A 25816-nucleotide genomic window follows, 5' to 3' on the forward strand; every position below is an offset into this window, starting at 1 on the left:
CACTCTTCACATGTACCAAAATATTGATGTAGATGTCAATGCTGTTGCTTACGAATTCTGATGCCAAAGGACAACATTCTCTTGACTAAACTATGTTTCAGTGTACTTAAGTGAGTGGTTATATTTAAGTGTAGATAATCTATAATGACTATATGCTGAACCAAATAATTGTTTTGGATGATACCCTTTACCAATCTTGTGAGTATAATTTTTAAGTCAGCTATGCCTCTTGTAAGAGTAGCACTTCTAATTGCTCTTGGTTATTAGGTTATACACCTTCATATCTCAACTTCTGCTCTTTCATCCTCATTTTTTCAGTTGCATTTTAATCCTATAACATCTAAAATTAATGAAAAATTTACTTATTTTCTCGTATGATGTTACAAGCCCCCATCCAACTTTCTTGTAGACCCCACAACATGCACAGTATTATGTGTCATGCTTGTTTATCCATTAACTACATGTTCAATGTATTGTGCATTTCTGAAAAAATGAATTTACTGCACTAGTACCAGCAACTTATACTTTTATAGCAAATTAATTTTTTTACATCATAAGAAACGTTCTTCGAATAATTTGGGCTGATTTAGTCTAAACACAAGCTGTCAATTCTTGCTTTGTAAGCTAAATTTATAATAAAAAACCTGGTAGCTCAGAAGTGGAGACCATGATCTGATTAATTTCTTACAATTCATAATAAATTTGAGAGTTCCTGAAAGGGCAAGTTCATCTCAATATTTCTGCATTTTGTATTCTACATAATAAATGCTTTTCCCACCTGCGATGTAGCAACAAAAACAAATAAATGTTTAATTTGCACACATCCAGCCTAAAGCTGTCACATGTATCAAAATCAGGGACTACCATCCACAGCCTTTCTCAAATAAATGCCCCATGGTTTTCCTTGACCACTTTACATTAGTTTATCCCTCACAGAAGAAAAAAACATGTTACACCCACCATACCACATCGCTCCAATTCTTCATAAACTTCAAAATTTCCGTCACAACTTTCAGCACAGTATAATGTGTGAATTTTCATTGAAGCCATATGAAATGATACATATTTACAAGTTACATTCATATTTCAGTTATGCACAATAAGGAATTTTTGGCTTAAGTAATTACTCATTTCAGTACAGTTTACTACTGGCCCATCAAGAGTTTGTGTTTAGAGAAATAAAGACTACATCTTATGTATAACACTTTTATTAAATATATATTCCTAAGATATGTACAGAGTATATATTTATTACATAGCATTCATGGTCACCTTACAGGGATTGTGAACAGTGCAGTAAGTTCAATGTGTAATAATAATACTGCCCTTGAGCTGATGCTTAATTTTAATGAGTATCAGCATAAACTTCTATCTTGCACATAGAAGTTGTAAGGCTTCTTTAGAAATAAACTGAATAAGAAAGAAAAAGAAATGAAAGTTACTATAATGTCTGAGGTGAGTAATGTGATAAAAGAGATGGCCACTGGGTCTTTAGTTTGTCATTGTTAACAACTCAGTAGGCAAGTGTAGTGCTATTCAAGCCAGACAAATACTTTCAATTCTGTAATGATATGCATCTTCTTGATATGATGCTGAATACATCATTATTCTTCTTACTTAAAATGAGCTGCAAACTACAGAATGAACTAATCGATTACCAGGTGTTTTTCTAAGGAAACGTGCATTATAAAGCTGTGTTTACAAATACTCAGATTTGTGTTGGCCAGTAAGATATACATACATGTAAATAGAGATAGACTGTAGTTAACAGTACCTTCAGTACAACAGAAAATACATGTTCACAGAAATATTTAAGGATCAACACTTTAACAGGTTGAAGAGTTATATGAGACCTGCATATGTTGGAAATTTTTTCCTGAATACCATATATCCAATCATTTCATGTAATTTCTATCTTTCTGTTAAGATTATGACAAGGACGGCTAAATATTAAACGTTTCCACAGTGCATTAGTCTGTATAAAAGAATAACATCGAAGTATACCACTAAACTTCTCTTACAATGCTATCTTCCAGAATGGTTGAGGTAAAATTTTTCTCAACAATTAAGAGCTCCATTACAAGATTAAATGCTACCTTATCATCCACAACATATTCTACTGAAATATCACAAGGTATGGGCCTCATTTGATTTCTCTTTTAGTTACTGTAAATGATGTAAGCATTTCCTGGTAATCTAGAGAAAAATAATTAAAATGAAACCATTTCACAGCACCATATGTGAACTAATCACAAAACCTCTTGAGAGGATAAATCTTCACAATTTATATTCACAGTTCATAATATAAATTGTTTAAAAGTATATGAGAGCATTTGACAAAAAAACTGCTCTTCATGCTTCATGTTCATAACTTAAACATGGTAATACACACCAAATAAGGAAACTGATAATGGTGTTTATGAATACTGATGGTGAATTCAATTCTGATAGCGTGAATTTTTTTACATCACAGTACTCCTTTCTTACTCTAGCATGCCAAATGAATTGAAAGGGCAAGCAGACACTACATTCATCTGAAAGATGATCATACAGTAAGTGGATAAGCACTTGCACAGTACTTTGTGCTACTGTAAAAACCTTTATTACCACAGTGAATACTCAGTACCCATGTCTTTCAAGAAAAAAATTTCCAAAGATAGACAGTCTCTTGAAAAACTTGAAATTTTTTTAAACAGAATAGCTTAACAAAAGTATAGGATCAGATGACAGAATCCAAGAGTGTTGGATAACAGGTAAATATTTGAAGGCAGTATCATAAATGTTTGCTGATGTTACCAAAATCATGAAGAAATTGCAAAATAACAGGGACTGAACTTTGTAGAGACTCTGACCAAATGAAGCTGTCATCTGACAAGTGGCTACTTAAATCTAACTCTGGAAAATACAAAGGCATGAATGTGGGTAAAGGATTAAAATATCAGATGGTGAGTAACATATTGGTGGAATAAATAAAAGGTGTTGTATTATACAGAACTAGAAGTTGAAATCATGCAAATCTGTTATCATGAGAGAAAAATCATGAGGGAGGCAAAATACAGTTTGGTCAACACCAAAAATGCCTATGCGGGGGTACATTAGAACAGTTTGATCCTACCTGAGAAATTACACAAAACAACTAGAATGGGTCCAACAAAATGCAACAAGAATGGTAACAGAAATGAGTTGAATTAGTTATCAAGAGAACAGGGAAACCATTCATCTTCTTCCTTTGGAAGTAAGAATGACAAGGGTAGTCATTATAACCACATAAATACTAACGACACCCAGAGCAATTCATTTAGGTCTGCAGAGGATCCAAAATATGAGAGCATAACTGGAAGTTAAGGAAGAAATGTATGCAGAAGGACATGGAAATAATTTCTTCAGTAACAAAGTTGTGGACACATGGAACAGCTGAACAATAGGAAGTAAGTATAGACAGCACAGGAAAAATTGAAAGCTGATGAAAATGAAATGATAAAAGGTGGTATTCCATGAATGTGAAGCTCCCTCAATATACATGCATACACACACATATATGGCCTAACCCACCCACTTACACATGTATATACATAAATGCCCACACACGCACATATACATACATATACATTTCAACGTATACAATACATATACATACACAGACATATACATATGTACACCTGTACATATTTATACTTACTGCCTTCATCCATTCCTGTCGCCACACCGCCACACATAAAATAGCATCCCCCCCTCCCTCATCCAGCGAGGTAGCAGCAGGAAAGGACAAAAAAGGCCACATTCATTCACACTCAGTCTTAAGCTGTCATGTGTAATGCACCAAAACCAGAGCTCCCTATCTACATCCAGGCCCCACAGACCTTTCCATGGTTTATCCCAGACATTTCGCATGCCCTGGTTCACTCCATTCCTTGCACATCTCTCACCCTCTTGTATGTTCAGGCCCGATCACTCGAAATCTTTTCCAATCCATCCATCCATAGGTTTTACCAGTCTCCACTTGCTTATGGTTATACCATGAGTGACATATCACCTTTGGCAAGGCTGAATCATTAGGATTACATCCTTATGCTACAGAAACCTTTAGAAAAGTCCATGCCACCATGCATTTTTTTAATTTATTTATGGAGTTGTGAGGTAAATGCAAGGGTCTTGAAGAGTGGGGCAGATATGTGGTTTGTTGGGGGTGAGGTGGCCTGGGAGGCGAGTCAGTTGTTTGCAAAAGTTGGTGTCTGAGTTTGGAAGAGTGTGTGAAAGAAGAAAGTTGGGAGTAAATGTGAATACAAAGCACTTGAGGCAATTAGGAATAGGTTATTTGAAGTGTGAGTTTGATTATAAAGAACTTGAAGGTTCACAGTGCTTTACGCACTGTGAAGTGGATATGGAACCATGGAAGCAGAAGTGAGCCAAAGGCTAGTTGAGGAGATAAAGGTCCTGGATACACTGAGGAATGTGTGGAATGTGATGTCACTGTTTTTAACAGCAAAGATAGATATGTTTAAAGGTGTAATAGTCCCATCAGTTCTTTATGGATGCAAGGCATGAGCCTTAAGCAAAAAATATTTGAAGAAAATATTGGGCATAAGGCAGGATACATAAGAAATGAGATAAGAGAGAGGTGTGGTAGTAACAGGAGTATGTATCAGAGAACTGAAAAGGGTGTGCAAAATGGTTTGGACATATGGAGTGGATGTGTGTGGAAAGGATGACTAAGAGGGTATGTATAACAGAGATGAAGGGAATAAGGAAAAGAAGGAAACCAAGGAAAAGCTGGAAGGATGGAGTGAATGCATGCTTTGAATGTTCAGGGCTTGAACATGCAGGGGGATGCAAGGCATGCAAGGAGGAGATGAAATTGGAGCATTGTTGTATGACAGGAATGATGTGCTGTCAATGGGCTGAACCAAGATAAATGAAATGGTTATGAGAAATCACAAAAAACGTTTGTGAGGCCAGATTTTGGGTAGGAGGATCTGTTTTCAGTGCATTATACAAATGATAGATAGTGTATCAATGTGACTGAATGAGGCCATTTCTACATCTGTTCTTGAGGCTACCACGCTAACACAAAAATGGTGAACGTATGATGTATATCAACTTTTTCTATCTGTTTTCCACATTAGTGAGGTAGTGCCAGGAACAAAGAAAAGTTCTCATTCGCTCACATCCATTCTCTAGCTGTTACATGCATGCACAGAAACCACAGTTCCCTATCCACAAAAAGGCCCCTGGCACTACATTATACAACTGAAACAATTGCTGACCCAGAACAGAATGTCTGTATCTCTGCAGAAGTTTTCAGTCACTCTTTCAGCCCCAGACAGAAAAGAATCCAGCTCACACCCTTGTTGCCATTTCCTCCAAGCTCTCTCTATGTACTATTACACTTCACCTAACCTCTCTCTCTTTCTCTTTCCTCTACTGGTACCAAACCAATTATCTAGAAAGCTTGGAACCAGAGGCAACCCAGATTTCAGGATTTTCCGGTTTTCTGGAACACAACCTAAAATATACGTAAAATATAAAATACACAAAAAGAAAATATAAAATACACAAAAAATAAAGAACGAAACTGCATTCAAGAGTTATAAAGCAATAACCTTTTCAAGCAGGGTCTGTTTGATCTATGAAGCCTGCCACATTCAAAACTAGTCAGTTTAAAAAATAACAAGATTTCTGTAACTTTTGGTTTTCTGGAATCCAGATAAATGGTTTGGTACCTGTACTAAACATAATAAACTTGTTTTTATTCACATTTACTCTCAATTCTCTCCTTTCCTAAATTCTCCCAAACTCAAAAATCAACAAGTTTTTGACAGTTTTTAACTCAAATATACAACTAGTGCTGTGTCTTCAGCAAACAGTAACTTACCTCCTGGCCCCTCTATCCATTGATATACTGCAAACCTGCCCTTCAACTTCAAACCACCTCATTCACCACCACCACATGGTGACATCACACACCTCTGCTGCAGACCCTAAAACCTCTTACCCTTTTCTCCTCGTATTTCCACACATTTCTTACTCCCTTCATAAATGTTCCTCACTGCTTCTGATAGCTTTCCTCTGAAACAATATATCTGTAACATCTTCTGTGAAGCATCTTTATCAACCCTATAATATGCTTTCTCTAGATTCATACAGCCTTCTCTGTACCTAAGTATTTCCCACACAAATTATTCACACCAAACATATAACCCACACATCCACTATAACTTCTGAAACCATATTGTTCCAATCAATATGATGCTCTGTGCATACCATAAACCTCTTAATCATCACTTTTGCATACAACTTACTGAATATACTCAAAATACTTATACCTATGTAATTCTAACTTTCATTTTTCTTCCCCATATCTTTATGTACTGACACTTTTCAGGCATTCTGCCAATACTCAGGCACCTCACCACAATTGACACACATCAAAAACCCTACCTAAATTATGCATTCCTAAAGATCTCTTCTGGTATAAAGGGATTAGGGAAAACACCCTGTGGTGTATATCATTCTTAAAGATATACATTAAACTAAAGCCCTTAACATTTTACCACATAAGTGAGATGGAGATCATAAAATAAAAGTCATAAGAAGTTAACTTGGCTTTACAGCACAGCATGTCTCCCCTGAAGAAAAAGTATATCTCTTTTCTTATCTGGCCTGCAGGATTGGACCTAGGGAATCCTTTTCTGCAATATTATTTCCCAGAGAGATGCAATGCACAAATGCACTTGACACCACTTGTAACAGGGACATACGTTACAAAATAGATAGGTTCATAAAAATGACCTCACTAAAAGTACGTGTATTCCTATCACGGTTTTCATAAACCACCAGTTACATTCAATATTTAATGTCTCAACCTGCTGAAGAAAATAAAGTTGTTGATAATATGTCTGAAAAAGAAACTCATGCCAAACAAATATGGAGACTCTTATGCAAAAAGCCTGTTTAGAATTTCAAATAAACCACCATATTTTGATTAATGGTAAAATCATATTGACATTAAAAAATTTATCCCTCAACTGATTTTTAATGGTGAGTACATCACTTATCAATTAGAGATAAAATGCCGTGACTGGGTGGAAAACATTCAGTGATGATAAGCTATCTGAAGGGGGACTTTTTCCCGACAAGTGTTTAACTGAAAGCAGCATTACTGGAGAAAATTATCAAAGACAACTTTCCTTGTGCAAGTAATGGTTTAAGATAACATATACCGTTTGCACTATAGATTACTAGAGTGCACTGTCTACCAGCTAAAACATAACCATCACATACATTCTTTGCTACTTCTACAATACAAAATGGGAAAGCATGCAAACTCTTCTCCATACCCCTTCTAAAGTGCTGCTGATCCAAATTGCATCAAAAACAACACTTAAATATTTGAGGAAGAATTTTACCCATTGGTCTGGCAGTCACACACTTGAACATGTTGCCACTTGCTTGCACTAAGAAATAAAAAAATATGAAAGAATCACAGCAAACTGAAGAGGACAGCAGTAGTAGTAATATTAGTAAAGAAGGAAAATAAACTAAAAGGTATTAGCATGGGAAATATCATAAGCCAAAACTATGAGAGGATGGAATTCATGAATGAATAACATGGATTCTGAGAATATTAAGCAGGAAATGAAGTATTTACCACAATATAACTGTGGTTAGAAAAAAAAAAGTGTTGAAGGGCATATCCTTAAGTCTCCCACAGTAGGTTTCCTGAGGTGACTGAGACCAATTGATCTACTGCCTGGCCGACACATAATACACATATCAACTACATTTGTACAAAAATATAAATAATAATATACCAATAAGGTCATTACCTTATAAAGAAGAAATGGAAATTATCTATCAAAAGCTGATGATTAAAAATTATTTGTTTGTGACAAAGCAAAATATCAGTCACAATATATCAGTCAAAAACAAAGGCTTTAACATCATTTATACCCATGAATCGCACATGACAATAAAATCATTGGTATACACAAAATATGAAGCAATATATGCAGTAAATATTCCCATTTCCCTGTATTATATGAAAAAGACAGCTGATATGATCATTACCATTTTCTGAGAGAAATGTTACATCACTATCAATTTTAAAAAGAAATGCTATTACAAGGAAAAGAGAAGTTAAATGGCAAAGGAGTATACTAATATTTCTGCCCAGTATGCAAATCTTGAAGAATGACATCCTCATAAGGCATTTTTATCAAAAGGAAAATCATATCTACTACACAATCAACTTCAAGAAAGTTTACTCACTCTTATGATGAGTAAATTGTACACTGAACAGGTGTCGGGACTGATATTTTTGCAATAATACTAAAGCTAGTAAGTTTTATATCATTCTCTGCAATATGATACCATTGAACAGGCCAAGATGACAGACTATTTAGTTTCATTCAAAGGGGAGAAATTAGCCAGATAACATATGCACCATTTCTGACAATAACCTAATCAACAACATCAAGCTTAAAATCCTCATCTAAAAATCTGTTTAATACTCTCAAATTTCTTACTTAACTTATACTACTCTTTTCGAGTATGCTGATTACTTCAAAAGAATGACATGTAAATATTTCAGAAATTTTTTCATTAAAGTTTTGGGTAGCACAAAGAAATACTAACAGCTACTCTTCAATTATAGTTATAAATGTATAGGAAATTTAAATTTTCTTAAATACCCCATCATATTCTTGATTCCCATCTTTAGCCACATTTGGAAAAATGAATTCATCTATGGAGAGGAATTTCTTAATAGCCATGTCAATCATAGGATATCAAAAACACTATATGTTTTAGGAGCTACAAAAATTATTCCTGGTGAATGCATTCGCAAAAGATATGCATTCATTTTAGTATATTAGTGGCTGTAGAGCTCTCTCAAGTCAAACTTATCTGATGGCTTCTCAGTGCTGGTGTACTTTTCTCAGAACAGTACAGAAATTATGTGAGGTGGCAAAGATGCACGGAAAGGAAATAGGTTCATCTACACTACCTATGTGTCGAAGAACATGTACACAACATTCTTAATTTCACACAGTTTGAGAACAATAACTAAAAAACTCCTATCAAGATCAAATAACTGTCAATTTCTAAATATCCTATAAAGATCAAATAAGTGTAATTTTCTAATATTTTTTCAATTAACTGAAAACTTTAGACAGAGCTAGAATGCAGGAGAGACCCTATTTTTCATTACAATGGGTGTTGTTACAAATATCTTTGAGTCTGACACTCAAAACAAGGTATCTGCTCTCAAACTGAAGTAAACTGGATTAAATAATGTAATTGATTTATAAGAGTATCTTTTATGATGACAATCACAAGTACAGTTAACACAAAAATCATTTTACAAAAGGGCAATAATATCATAACACTTTACAAATCATGTTCATACATCCTCACCATCATAACAATAAAACCTATACAAATCACTTAAGTAAACTATTACCACTATGCAAGGAAGATTTCAAAATGCAAAGGCTGTGCTTTGTTTATAAAAGCCATTACATTCTTTCTAAATGCTCAGAGAAGTCATTCTGCATGGACACAACTATCAACACATTTGACATCACCTACCAGGTTGATAATGACTAGCAAACTAGGCCAGGGCATAAAGATTGATGTTAATAGGCATTCTTTAAATTTCCATTATTACTGCAATGATAACCTGGTCAGAGCTTCTTGTGAAAACACCTAGTATCTGTGACTAACAAATCATGATGACACATTTAAATGCAGAAGAAAATTTTGAGTAAGGAGTAATAAAGTATTAGACAAGTCTGAGAAAATTCTAAAACAAAATTTGCAGTTTTTCTAATGTTTATGTTCATACTGCATCCCACAGAGGTACAATATTATAATATGGCTTACGTCTCTCTTCATCCTTGAATCACTTTTATAAATTTCAACCTCCTAATTAATACATACCACATGATCAACTATGTCTATCGAGCGAGTGTGTGTGTGTGTGTGTTGACTCTTTCCTCAACACATTGAACAAGACCCACAGCAGCCATCTCTGGTACACATTACAAAAGGTCCACACTGACTGGTCCAATGACAATGATATCCCTTCTTCCAAAGACTACACAAGCATTCTCATGAGACACTACTCAAAAATCAGACACAAACCAATCACACCCAGAAACAGGAAAGTCATGAAAAACTTACACAAAATCCATCCAGAAACAATTGTTCACCAATATTTCACTCCCAGTGATACAATTAATCTAAACAAAACTTTAGAAAGTCTCCTGTTATAGATCCTGATAACATATCAACCATTCACATAAAACATTTTGGCCCATTTGCACTTACTGATATCTTCAACCATTCCTGGCTTACAACAACATCCCTAATATCTGGAAAACTGCCAACATAATTCTAGATCCTAGAACCCAATTCCTCTTCCTCCTACCACCCTATATCACTTCAGTTTTCAAACTATGTTAAAAACTGATCCATAACATATCAAACAAAACGTCTCACTCTCACCCATACAACATGGCTTCAGACCTAACCATTACATCATCAAGGTATACAGTGACCTTGCACAACATATCCTAAATGGCCTCAACAACCACAGCCCCCTTCTACAAAATACTAGTGGTGACAGCATTTGACTCTCCTCTGACAATATCCCCACACAAAATATACTTGGTCCCCCCCCTCAAAAAAAAAAAAAAAAAAAAAAAAAAAAAAAAAAAAAAAAAAGTTGGCCACTTTCTCAGCTGATGGCCATGTCAGAATCACTGAAAATGGCTTCACCTCTGAAATACTTTAACTTTAAAATAGAGTTCCCCAGTGAGCAGTTCCTTCTCTAACCCTCTTCAATCTCTTCCTTTTCAACCTCTATTAACTGTAATAACCCACAAAATGAAGATCCTTCCATATGCAAACATTCTCACAAATGCATCACAACACCCTGACATCACAGTAGCAGCAACAAACATACAGTGCTACAATAGAGAACTGGAACAATGGCTCACCCAGAACAGGACGTATGCATCTCCACGTCTTCAATCACTCTTTTAAACCTGTGCAGATATGAATCTAGCTTGCATCCTCCAGTCACCTTGATTGGACTATCACTCAAAGTGAACAAAACACCAACCATTCTCGGCAATACATACAACATACACTACATTTATTCCCTAAACCAAAATATTAACACAAAAGCAAAACACAAATTGAATGCCCTCAGAGCAATAACTGGCATGAGATTTGGACAAGAATCTCTAATGATCCTCTATAAACAATTCATCTGCTCTTCTCTAAACTATCCCTTACCTTCCCAGAGTTCCACCATTTTAAATATAAGTACAACAAAACTGTGAGCCTCATAGAATTAATGGGTGCCTCACAACCACAAACACCTGACACCTAGACAATGTAACAAAGATTCTCCCACAACAATTCCACCTCAACATGCTCAGCACTCAATTCTATGCAACAGCACTAAACCCCTCCCACCCAAACTACTATATAACTACCAACCCCAAAGTAGAAATAAAAAGCTTAACCCCAACTCATACTTCAGCAATCTCATCTCGCAGATCCCTAATCCAAAAAATATTACACTGACAAAACACACACACACTGAGGTAACCTATCAAGCACTAAAAAAAATGACCTCCCAGACGAATCTTATATTCCATCTCATCAGCCATACACCCATCAAAAACAACACTCCCCTGACAAACACATGTCACACACTCCCATCTGCTCTCCAGATGTCAACCAGCCCTACAACACTACAAACACCATTTCAATATATTCTAAGTCCCTTCATGCCCATAATGTATCTTAAAACTCAACTGCCCTGAACCCTCAACAAACAGATGCAAACATATCATTACACTTTGTCCTATTATCCTGACCTGTTAATGTGGGTGGATTCCTGAGCACTACAAGGACCTCACCTCATAAAGAAAAAAGGGACTCCTGGATCAGTAAGTATATATATAAATTTTTATATTCTTTTATTATACTTTGTCACTGTCTCCCGCATTAGTGAGGTAGCACAAAGAAACAGACGAAAGAATGGCCCAACCCACCTACATACACATGTATATACATACACGTCCACACACGCACATATACATACCTATACATTTCAACATATACATACATATATATACATACACAGACATATACATATATACACATGTACATAATTCATACTTGCTGCCTTTAATTATTCCCATCGCCACCCCACGAAACATGAAACAACAACTCCCTCCCCCCACACGCATGTGAGGTAGCGCTAGGAAAAGACAACAAAGGCTACATTCATTCACACTCAGTCTCTAGCTGTCATGTATAATGCATCGAAACCACAGCTCCTTTTCCACATCCAGGCCCCACAAAACTTTCCATGGTTTACCCCAGATGCTTCACATGCCCTGGTTCAACCCATTGACAACACGTCGACTCCGGTATACCACATCGTTCCAATTTACTCCATTCCTTGCATGCCTTTCACCCTCCTGTATGTTCAGGCCCCAACTGTTCAAAATCTTTTTCACCCCATCCTTCCACCTCCAATTTGGTCTCCCACTTATCGTTCCCTCCACCTCTGACACATATATCCTCTTTGTCAATCCTTCCTCAATCATTCTCTCCATGTGACCAAACCATTTCAATACACCCTCTTCTGGTCTCTCAACCACACTCTTTTTATTTCCACACATCTCTCTTACCCTTTCATTACTTACTTGATCAAACCACCTCACACCACTTACTATCCTCAAACATTTCATTTCCAACACATCCAACCTCCTCTGTATAATCCTATCTATAGCCCATGCCTCGCAACCATAACATTGTTGGAACCACTATTCCTTCAAACATACCAATTTTTGCTCTCTGAGATAATGTTCTCTCCTTCCACACATTCTTTATCACTCCCAGAACCTTGGACCCCCTCCCCCACCCTGAGACTCACTTCCACTTCCATTGTTCCCTTCGCTGCTAAGTCCAATCCCAGATATCTAACGCAGTTCACTTCCTCCAGTTTTTCTCCATTCAAACTTACACCCAATTAATTCGTCCCTCAGCCTTGCTTTTATTCACATTTACTCTCACCTTTCTCTTTCACTTCCTTTTCCAAACTCAGTCACTAACTTCTGCAGTTTCATACTTGCACCAGCCACCAGGGCTGTATCATTGGCAAAAACAACTGACTCATTTCCCAGGCCCTCTCACCCCCAACGGACTGCATACTCACCCCTCTCCAAAACTCTTGCATTTAGTAGTTTTGTATACATCTACAGATATGTTATGACATATATACATAAATTTCATTTACTATTTTTGAATAAATTCACATATATTCTCAAGGGTCTTATTGAATATAAGTTTCACAGAGAGTTTATGAACAGTCTCAGATTTGAATGCCAACCTCCCAAATTTGTTGAAGAGATTAATAAAGAGAAGTCAATTAATAAAGAAAATGATGCTTTCATCAAAATGAAAATGCAGAATAAGCCATAAATACATGTACACATACACACTTCTTGTAATGGGCAATATAAAATTACTAACTACTTTTACACATTAAGGCCACCCTATGACAAGGCATTATGTCCTTGCTTGTGACATTAAGAAGCATATCTATCTTACATTTTCACAGTTCATTATAAATAGTTCATCTAACAAATCTCCAATTTTTTATATCTGTGTATGCTAGTCACCACTGAATGCCTCAATAACAGACTTCAATGACTAGAATATATTTTTAATGTCATGAATGGAATATGAAAAACCAACAATTAAGCATTTCCTGTACTATTTTCACTGGAAGAGAAGCAAACTCCACTGCACACCACAACATTTGCAAATAAGATCTGCTCATGGCCTCTTTGGCAAACAACTTTTCTAGGTTATTACAATTTTTAAACTTTTCCATTTTTTGTAATGTCACCATTTGTGAGCTGCTTAATTATGTAAGCCTTTTTCTTCTATGTCATTGTTGTAAATTGTCATGTAAAGTTTCGTGGCTTCCTTTTTTCTTATGTCTATAGTTATGAAGAACATATTCATCACTTTCCTTATGCCTCTCAAGAAAGGCACTCCACACAAAGAAAACTTTAAAGACAAGACCTCTGTATCAGAGTTAAGTGGCACAGTGATGCCCAGTATTTTATCACATGAATAAGTATCTAGTATTGCAACAGCACCATACTTCTTTCATATACACAGTATTCTCAGCCTTTCATATTCTACGAGCTAGTAACCTCACACCTGTCAGATACTACTGTCTACTTTAACACACTTTACAAGTAATCATTTTAATAATGTTACTTTAGTTTACAAATAGCTGAAATAGTACAGCATTAGGGGAATTTTACAAAAAGTCAGAAAAGCCAGATAATTGCACCAATGATGACCATTTTGCCCTTGCACCTGTCAGGTGTTCAGGTAATCACTTGCAAATTAATGAATCAAAAATAGTAAGAAATTACCACTATCAAAGTAAATGATACAGTAAAAGATCTCTTAACCAGAGTTGCTGAAGCACAAGGCTTTACAGTTTAAGGATTCCTATCAAACTGAGATTAAAGTACCCAGCACAGTATTATAGTAGTAAATGTACCAAACTTTTACACATTCTGTGTCTATGTCAGTAATTCAGGTTTAAAAGATGATTCAGTCCCAATACATTTTTGTTGTACATACAGAAGTGTCTTAGAGAAAGATACATACTAAACACAGCAGAACTGCAATGTACCTAGATAAACTAAATGAGAAGAAAACTAATGTACACAAATCTAGCTCTCGACTGCACCAATCTAAAAGTTGCCTATCATTTGTCCAGAACCTCTTTTCAGAGAAGCATATTGAAGTGGAAAAAATGTCAAAAGAACACCAAAAGATATGTGATATCAATAATTCTATCGCATAAGTATGGCCATGAATCACACCACACCTGCTCATTCCAAACCCATTGTGTGTGTGTGTGTGTTTGTGTGTGTGGGTGGGGTGGAGTGGGGGGGTTAGTTTGAGGAATGTTAATCTCTGAGCACTGATATAATGGAAACACAAATAGGTACATATAAAACTATTTTTCACTGACCATCATCAGTTGTCAAGTAGGGGCCTCGATGAGAAAGCAGGTCTAGCTCAAGAGGCAGTGGATCTTTATTGATAAACCACAAGTATATCTTTCTCTAAAATGGAACAGACAAAAAGATTTCATAAATTCTGAGCATGCATGCTTTGGAATTTATCGCAAATGAAATGTTTGAGGACAATATGTGGTGTACAGAGGGTTAGTTGAAAATGAATAGGTTGAGAGAGAGGTGTGGGAGTAAGGGAAGTATATATGAGAGAGCTGAAGAGGGTTTATCAATATGGAGAGGACAAACACGGAAACGATGACTAAGAGAGTATACTTGTCATCAGTGGAGGGAACAAGGAAAAGGGAATATCAAGGAGAAAGTGGAAAGATGGAGTAAAAAATGCTAAATTTAAAGGCTTGAGGCTGGATCATACAGGAAGGTGAGAGACATGCAAGGGATAAAGTAAAATGGGTTGATGTGGTTTACAGGGGACGATGTGGTGTCAATGAATTGAACCATGGCATATGAAGCACCCGAGGAAAACCATGAGAAATTCTGCGGGGCTCAATTGTGGATAGGGAGCTCTGCTATTGGTGCATTTTACCAGACAGCTTGAGAGTAGATTTGAGCAAATGAGGCCATGTGAAATGGTTTTGCATACTTTAAAATCCCATTTCTTCCATCGGTAGGGTTGCTTTGTGAGAAAAGATGAAGCATAGCCATATGAAGAAAAGAAGGTACACCCTTGCATAGGAAGATGTAAAGCTGAGGGATATGCAAAGAAAATAAAGTAAGCTTACCAAGCTTTATAAACAGTGAGTTTCAGAAATCCAGATGCAAGTACCTGTATCTAGTGGGAAATATGTTTCCTGAGATCCAGTCTTCCATGACCACTGTAATCAAACATCAAAGCCATCTTGTAAATATCATGAGATTTGGTAATGTTATCTGGTTGATGTGTATGTTGGTGTGTCTTCATCTGCAGTCCAATGTTTCCAGCTGACAGAAGAACACCACAGTCACAGTCACGTTAGTCTCCATAGCAGTCACTAACAGAATCCAAGTAGCCTTTTACGTGTGTGTACATGACAAGTGATTGTGTTCATTATCCTCTTTCCTACCTGAGATATGACTGTTTCTTATATAGAACTCTGTTGTCTACAATTACAATTTCATGCCTTCAAAAACATAGTTGGTTGTCTCTGGCAATGCGCTTTGACAGACTGGCTGCTATGATGCCACATATTACTATATTCTTTCAAAGTGAAAGAAGTTGACAGCAGTACCTAGTAGATGCATCTATCTCTCCTCAGTTGAAATGTTCTTTTTGTAAAAGCTCAGTAAGACACTGCAGGTAAAAACTTGACACACAAAGAGGATAGCCTTCCTGATACACCTCAGGTGAATGAGGCATGTACAGTTGGCAGTTACCCATGTGCAAATACTTAAGGTAATAATTACTTTGTGACGCTGATATTGGCTTTACATTGCCAAATTTCTATATGCTTTTGTTTATAATTGTTTGCTTTACAATATCATTATACCAACATTATCATTACAGCAAGTCTGAGGTGTGTATTACTGCTAACATACAAATGTTTATGGTAATATGTGATGCTTGTTTTTTTACTTGCATATGTTTGTAAAAATGTTACAATTACAATTTTGTGCCTTCAAAATCATAGTTGGTTGTCTCTGGCAATACGTTTTGACAGACTGGCTGCTATGATGCCACATATTACTATATTCTTTCAAAGTGAAAGAAGTTGACAGCAGTACCTAGTAGATGCATCTATCTCTCCTCAGTTGAAATGTTCTTTTTGTAAAAGCTCAGTAAGACACTGCAGGTAAAAACTTGACACACAAAGAGGATAGCCTTCCTGAGACACCTCAGGTGAATGAGGCATGTACAGTTGGCAGTAACCCATGTGCAAATGCTTAAGGTAATAATTACTTTGTGATGCTAATATTGGCCTTACATTGCCAAATTTCCATATGCTTTTGTTTATAATTGTTTGCTTTGCAATATCATTATACCAACATCATCATTACAGCAAGTCTGAGGTGTGTATTACCAATAACACACAAATGTTTATGGTAATATGTGATGCTTTTTTTTTTACTTGCACATGTTTGTAAATGATTACTCTGTAAATCAATTAGTGAATTTTACACCAATGTCATCATTACACTGGGTTTGTTGAGATGTGGACTACTGCTAGTGCATAAATGTCTACAATAATCATAAATTTGTAAGGGTTATCAACTTCAAATTTTTTATATGCATTTGTTTGTAAATGAGTTCTCAACATTATCATATACAGTAAACAATGTCTCACACCAGCATCATCATTATGAAGTGAGTCTTGACTGCTGCTAAAAATATTTTTTTGACACTTTCTGGTAATATACAATTATGGACAGATAATGCATCATTTATATTGGCACACATTTTTGGACCATAAAAGCATGCTTATACACCTAATATTGGATTTCTCATGAAAATTTGAGGATTCTGAGGCATATTCACATCAAGAGTAAGCCAGAGCAAGTCTTTGATGATACTTACAAAAATTAACATTGTTAATAGAGGTGACTTTTTCTCTACATACTGTACTACTGGGATATTAGCTAGAATACTTTTTGGAATCTGTAGCAGAGAACAGGAGATTGCCTTTTGTTGTGTTGGTTATTGATTCTTGTGTTTTTGGTAATACTAAGATCTGTTTAATGACAATAGAATTTTTGGGACTGCAATTCATATAAAATTTCCTGTTTTCCATGATTTTGTTAACATTTCCCTCTGCTTGCTTATTCACAGCTGAAACAATGAACTAGAGCCAGCATAAGCAATGTATGAACATTGAAAAAAATAAGTTTTGATTATCTCTTGAAGTCACACTCTTGATTTTAAAGAACTCTCCCATGGAGTCATATGCAGCTCCAAAAATTAACAAATCAGATGCACATTAAACATGTAAACAAAAATAAATTCTCTTAGTTAGAGAATGTTTAGTTTTTGTATTATATGTTGGAAATATATACTTCTTTCTTGATCTCAGGCTATAACTTTAACATAAAACAAAGTGGAATACGTGAAAATGACCCCTCAACAATAACTTGATAATTTTTTAATATCCCAAGTTTGCTACAGTATGAGCCAAAACTTAAAAGGCACTATAAGGGCCTTGAAACTTAAGAAGATGCATTAAGAATATCACCATAATAATTAAAGAAATACAAGTTGTACTTCTCTAATCCGATGCTCTGTGGTCTGGCAAGTTTTGAATCTACCGCCATTAGTTAATACTTTGTGAATCTGCCACCAGGATGGCACTGTTAGCAGTGCTATGGTGCCAAGGTCTGTTTACACAGCAGCCGAGCTAATCAACAATCTTGTTAATTTCTTACATTCAACTGTATTACATTCAACCCTTCAGGATGTCATCCAAGAGATCAAGAGGTGCAGAAGATGATACCAGTGCTAATAAGAGCAAGCATAAATAAGCATAACTCATTATCTATGCTTGGAAAGGAGTTCCTGAAAAAAATTAGATAAGGGAACTTCTATAAAAACTATGCAAGTACTATGATTGTCAATTGTGTATGACATAGGGGTCACTTTCTGTTTTCTGGCATTTTCTGTGGTTTGGCAATGGCCAGGTCCCAAGGTTGCCAGATTAAAAAGGAACAACCTGTAATCATAAAACTAAAAAGGTCATATCTAGCATACAAGATGCTATTTCTTTAAGTGAGAACTACATATGCAGTTAAACTCCAAAACTATTGTATTAGAATACGCCCTGCTGGGCATCTAGTAATGGGAATGGGCACACAACTGAGTACATGATATTGTCAGTGAGTGTTTCACTGTGTTGTTGACTGGGGCTGACCAACAACGAACTAGGAAATCCAGGCTGGGTCCCTGAGGAAATGGAGGGCTCCTCATTTCATCTCTCACTATGGACCCTCTTGAACAGAGACAAATATGAAAACATGGAGAAGAAAAATTATATGTGAAACCCTAGGGACCTCTTAAGTAAACTCAGTATAATTACAACACTGTGTTAGAGTTGCCCTTTGTCAGTGGCCTTTTAAGGAGGTGGTACTAAAGGATAAGAAGGGTAAGAAGGGTCACTGGAGTTCACCAGTTATAGAGGGCCTTTTGCTGTGGCTACCTCCTTGTGTGAGTTCCCAAAGGAAATGGGCATCAGAGATACAAACAGACTGATAGACTACAAGAGGCTGTGAGATGAGGCACATTCATCTCCCCTTTGCAGGTCTATATTATATAATAAACAGGAGATCGTTAAAAGACATTAGAATCTAGTAAACTTGTTATACTGGATGGTAACAAGAGCATTGCTACAGAAACATAACTAGAAAGCCATAAGAATATGAGTGTTACATGAGGAAAAAAAAAAGGCTGATACAACACAACTGGACAAGAACACATAATGTAAGGTTTCATCTGTTGCCAGTAAGTCTGATGAGCAAGGATTCAGTATTGTGGCTTTATAGCACTAATGCAACAAATAAACTTGGTAAGTGTATTCAAAGGGATCAAAAGCATATCAAAGAACAAACTGGTAATTAAAATGTGGTAATATAATAATGTTCTAAAATTGGGAATACTGGAATAGAAAACTGAAAAACAGGCAGAGCTGTTCAAGGGAGATGGGAAGCAAGTATGAGTGGGGATTTCATTTACAAAAAGCAAAGCCTTGTGTAAGTATACTGTGATTGAGCAGGAACCCAAGTTGTGGGCAAAAGGTATGTGGGTATGTGAACTCATGCTTACTCTTGCTAATGGAAGAAATATCTACATTCTATAATGACGATATATGTGTTAGAAGTAGAGGGAACAAAGAAATGGGGGGGGGGGGGGCCCTAACTGGCTGGCTGGCAATAGAGTCTCCATAACTAATGAACTCCAATGCCACTTGTTAGCTTTTAGAGCCTCACCCTTAACAGGCCACTGGAAGAGGGCAACTCTAGTGCAGTGTTTGAAGAGGCTCCTACCTACTACTTCTACCTAAATGTTCCTATCTATTACTCCAATCTACTGCTCCTGCCAGTGCTCATCATAGGAAAATCTGGAGTTACAAAGAATGAGCTGTGTGAATTAAGTGTTGACAAGGAAAGTCTGTATGATTGTGGACAGAATGCCAGCATTCCACGAGTGGATGAGGCAGAGAGAAAGACAGCTACCTGAGTCAGAGGAGTGCAACCTGACAAAATGCAACATGACAATATAAGTGGACATAAACAATAACAGTGAATGAGCCAAGTTTTGGTTCACTAAATGAAGGCTTCAGAGTGAATCTAAGCTCTAAAATCAAACGGCATGATAGGAAAAGGAAACATATCATACATTATTTCCGAGGGAAAAGAACAGGCCACTAACTCATGAGAGGAGCCCATACCCACAGTGAAAGGCTTTTGTTCATAAGGGCACACCCATAATCATAACTCTTAACTGAGTCAATATACTATTCGTGCAGCCTATAAAAATATCTAATTTTGATTAAGTAATAAGCAAGGAAGTCTTAGTGGACTAATTCTCAGAGTTCTGTGAGTTATGTTTTGGTAATATGATATGTACACCACACTCAATTTCATCTTACTGCAGAAATCACTGCCAGTAAGGCATAACCTAAGCAGCAAATACATCAGAAAGTTTAACAAACATGGATAAGCACAAGAAAATTTATTCACCATTAGCTAAAAAATGTTCTTTCTACTGAGCTGACTCTTAGCAATGCTAAATGTGACCCCTCTGTATCCCTGCCAGGCTACTAACCAGGATTTTGAGGATCCTTTTTAAGCACAGTGAATGTACATACTGTAAAGTCATATGCCAGTGATTTACCTAAAAGTAAGTCAACACAGATATCTGTTCAAAAGGAAATTAAACTACCAAACATTATTAATTCCTTGCGAAAACATTTGGCAATCATGAGCCTAACACTTAAGAAATGAACTGGGGTGAATCCTCTTGTCAAATTCCATTTGAGTTCCTTTGTATAACAAGCTTACATAATGTATTTCTTTTAAGATACTGTCAGGTCACAGGCAAAACATGCCCCAATGATGGCTATCAGGGGTGATAATAAAAAGTATTAGAAAAATATACAGAAATTCATTAGGGCTCTTCAAGTGTTTGTAGTCCTGACTCTCACAGGCAGAAAGGTTAAAGTCGGAGGGAAAGATGGAAAGAAGAGAATTCCACAACTTTGATGATCAAGGAAACAAGTAAGTATCACTGTGGTCAATCTTCATGTGGCTGGTGTTCACTAAAAAACAATGAGCTTTAGGTCCAATCCTAGTGACAGGAACACATGCATATAGCTCACACGAACAGTGGCCAAAATTATACCTTAGAATGGGGAAAGAGCAGTAACATCAAAGCATATAAAGAGGAATGGTTAGAGAGAAAGGTGATGCCAGGGGATTTAACAATGAATTGGATGTCTTGTTATTCCACTCTTACTTGTGGAGATGAGGATGAAGAACCATCCCAGATACGTAAAGAGTGCTCCATAGTACAGGGCAGGGGGAACTGTAGATATTAGATAGCTGTTCACTAAAAACGAATTACACCACCTGTATTACTTCCCAACAATCACTGTTGAGATTTTTCCATCCATTCCCTCTTAATTTTTTTCCCTGAAGCTGATAAAAATATTACAAAGAATGAGAAACCATAGTTACAGTTCAGCAGTCTATATGCAACTGAAACCTATAAGTAGGCTCAAAGTGACAAGTCTTTACTAAATACCATATCAAAGTGGTAATCAGCAGATTATATTTCAAAAGTAGGATAAAGAACTCTAGTGTCTGAAATGAACTCAAACTGGGCACTGAAGAATACTGCATCTCATTTGCTTCACTGATAAAAGAATAGCTGGTCTACCTACAGCAAAGTCAGCTGTTTCCTGGGAGTTACATTAATTCCTATAAGCCAAGTCTTCTTTATGAATTAAGTGCACACAGTTTATCAATGTAATAGTGTGCTCTTAATGGCCAGTTGTTTGACTAAGGATTCAGCATCTTATTTGGTAGTTTTAGCTTTCCATTTAATTTTGATCTATGCTGCTTTCTCTCAAAACAAGTGTTTAGCATCTATATATTCACAAACCACTATCAAGTACAAACAATACAGTATCATGATTACACTTGTGAACAAGAAAAGAATGAAAAATAAATATGAAACGTTGACATGAAGTGAGCCATAAGCAACTTAATTGTAAGAGTGAATGCCTAAAAAATGTTTCCTTTTGGCCTTTTATCCAGGAAACTATTATAAACAATATTTGTAGCTGTAAAAAAAAAAAAAAAAGTGGTGAGACACATGAGAATGCCAGATTTCTGTCAAGATTTAAGAAATCTGTGATGAAAAATTACTAATAGACTGAAAATGAAGACCTTACCACTGAAATTCTTCAATACTGCTACATTAATCGGCCATACACTGAACTTGGGAGTCCTACTTTTATGCCTCAGCTGCTAAGTCATACAGGCTGGCTGGCTCAGAAAAATTACTTTGTTAAGTAGCTGTAACATGAACAGGATAAATGCTCTCTATCCCTAGAAACTGAAGCCGGTCTAGATGAAAAGCTATATCAACTTCCACTTTTTAGGAGCCACTCAGAACAATGCACACTCTGTCCTAGCTACAGTACCTTGTCTTGGAATATCCTAAACCTTCCACAAATTAGTAGTCATTATGAAAGAGCCTTATGACAATCCCTATGATAAGTGAAAAGCTTTGTAGTGCTTCATAATATCTTGATAAATTCTTCAACTCTTGAGTGAGGCATTTGCTTCTTACAACCGATGAAAAAACCGCCATCTTGATTTTACCTAAACATGCAGAGTTCATGGACTCTGCATTTGCATGTAGACTCTGGAATCACTCATGTGCTGGACTTGTATTGGTGTACCTTCTAACATTATAATTTACAACTGAGATATGTATGAATCTGAACATGTGCAACAGAAATGTACAGTTCCCTCTGACAACTAATGGTGAATGATGGAGAAACTGTTGGACCTTCCATAAAATATACATTAAGGTAATACAGCACTGTATTTTTCTAGTTCCATACCTATTACACATTTCATATATCTCACATATAATTTATAAAGGCCATAGTGACCCATTTCATAAGTCCCAAGTATAAATATCAGTGGTTAAGAGAGTTCTTACTGCATTTGCTTTTATAAAAAATAATGCAATCTAATAAGTAATATACTTCACAGTTAGCTGCTAAGCAGTATGGTAACTTCTCTGATGAGAAGAATAAATCTAGTCAGGGGCTTCTGGTGCATTATTACTCTACATACCTCTGCTTAGGTCTGAGATCAGTTCTCAATCCACTAAAATTTACAGTATTGTGCAGAACTAATAATATGATCACAGTGATCCCTCATACTTTAAAAAAATCTAATAATTCATCTAAAAACTGTTAATTTCTAAATTTTAGAGTACAAAACATTTGACATTTGTTTCAGTTAAGATACCATCACTGATGATTTTTTCAATATTGAACTTTTGATAACTTAGATTAGTAACAAATAGAAAAATTAACCATAAATTTTCTCTAACCCTTGGAACTAAGGGACATTCTCATCAATATTTCAGCATCTATTCCTTTTAAGACTATTCCACTAACCAAGTCACTTTCAAATGATAGTTTAAAACAGATATGTTACAATGATTCTGCAATAATTTGTTATTACTGAAGAATATGTTAATACATTTCTCAATGTTTATTAAAGTTACATTATTTACATATTACGAAAATAACAAAACAATATTCACTGAAAAGTACAATTACCATTTAAGCTACCAAAATATTTTTCACTTTCTGTCTTTACCATACTGTTGCAAACTGAAATCTAACAACACATAATTTTGATATATCTGCCATGGTGACAATCTGCCAAGTTCATGTATTTATATATCATAAAACTGACAAAACAATCTTCCATGAAGAGTACAATTACCCTTTGAACTAAAAGAGTTCAATAATAATGAATTTTACCATATTGTGGCATTCTGATTGCGGTATGCTGCACAACAGTATTTTCAAAGTTTTGCCACTTCCAAAAATCATGTTTTCCTTATCATTTTGGCAATTCTGAAGGATACAGTTTATAATGCCACATACCAAAAGGATTAAAGATGCTAAAGATCATCCTGCAGATATATCTAAATACATAAAGTGTTGTTCTTAAGATAAGATGTGAGAATTCCTTCAGTGATATGCTCCATCATCATGGCACAAGTATATATCTACTTACTGTAAACACTCACTTTTGAGCATTATCAAGCAGAGTACTGTTCTTTCTCTAGAAACTGTTATGACAAAAAGCAATCTATAAACATTCGTACTTAGAAAAAATAACACCCTTGTCTTTCAGGCACATTACACGAATATTTGACATGATCCACAAACTTGATCGACAAACATGACCTGAGGATACTTAAGTATGGAAAGGATCTACTTCTATGTCATAGCAACAGGTACAATCAGGATGTGCTGTAATTCTTGTTCTATTTCTCTTACATTAGCTTCTTTTGCAGTATAATTTTATATAAATCATATATTCACGCATTGTGGTAATCTACGTCTTCACATACAATAATTCATTTTCCCTCTCATCTTCAGAATCATCTTCCACAAATGGAGTTAACGTAAGAGAGACTCGCTCTGACATATTCTCTGATTTTAGAAATCTATATGAATTTTTTCTTGCCCAACACAAGGAATCAGTTGATCTCGCCTGGAAAAAATAGAGAACAAAGTTAACTAGCTTGATATCATCATAAAATATATACCATAAAAATCATAAAACTAACTGAAATTTCAATAATTCCAAACCTTGACAATACTGCATCTGATTGGTATGGCTGGTATTTACACAAACATTAATTATATTGCAGTTTTGGAAATATTATCATTGAACCACACTGATTATAACATGATATAAATGAAAAAAATACTCTTTCGGTGTAAGTAAAATAAACATATGTGCAGTGGCAACTCACTTGACACTTAGACCTTTCTCCTGCACTTTTCAGAGCATTGTGCTAAAACATCAAAAAAGAAAAAAAAAACCTAGACACTATCAGTGTAAGTAATGGAGAATATATACCTCTGAAGGGATTCTTTTTTTTCATTTTTATATGAGTATCATAGAAGGTGTAAGGCAAATTTTTTAAATTTGAAAAACTATGATTTACATGGTCGGAAAGGAAATTTAGGAATGGTTAAGTGGGTACATGCGATTCTCATATTTTCCAACTGAAACATCTAAAAAGAAAAAAAAACCTAGACACTATCAGTGTAAGTAATGGAGAATAAATACCTCTCAAGGGATTCTTTTTTCATTTTTATATGAGTATCATAGAAGTTGTAAGGCAAATTTTTTAAATTTGAAAAACTTTAATTCACATGGTTGGAAAGGAAATTTAGGAATTGTTAAGTGGTTACGTGCGATTCTCATATTTTCCAGCACAGTTTATCTGCTTAATAATTCTCCTTATACAAAACCCTGGCAACCGATTAGGCACAATGTTGGCTCCAAGGTCCCCTTCACATTTAGAATTCCGGCAGCTTATTTCTGGCTAAATAATAATTACACTGAGGTCTTCTTTAGCTATGTCCCATCCTCATTCTTTTGCATCTACTTTTATTGAATTACATCTATTATCTATAAAATAAGATCAACTT

The 25816-nt window shown here is 35.7% G+C and overlaps 1 protein-coding gene across 2 annotated transcripts in view; it reads right to left on the reverse strand.

The window, feature by feature from the left end:
• Positions 1-1192: 1192 nt before the first annotated feature.
• Positions 1193-25816, reverse strand: part of LOC139755400 (furin-like protease 2) — a 551049-nt gene continuing 526425 nt past the window's right edge. For both annotated transcript variants that reach the window (XM_071673673.1, XM_071673674.1), the window contains exon 23: positions 1193-24866. In XM_071673673.1, coding sequence (XP_071529774.1) covers positions 24708-24866 — 159 coding nt within the window. In that variant the 3' untranslated portion in view covers positions 1193-24707. The remainder of the gene's footprint in view (positions 24867-25816) is intronic.

The sequence above is a fragment of the Panulirus ornatus genome, chromosome 19, assembly GCF_036320965.1.
Source record: "Panulirus ornatus isolate Po-2019 chromosome 19, ASM3632096v1, whole genome shotgun sequence".
NCBI lineage: Eukaryota > Metazoa > Arthropoda > Malacostraca > Decapoda > Palinuridae > Panulirus > Panulirus ornatus.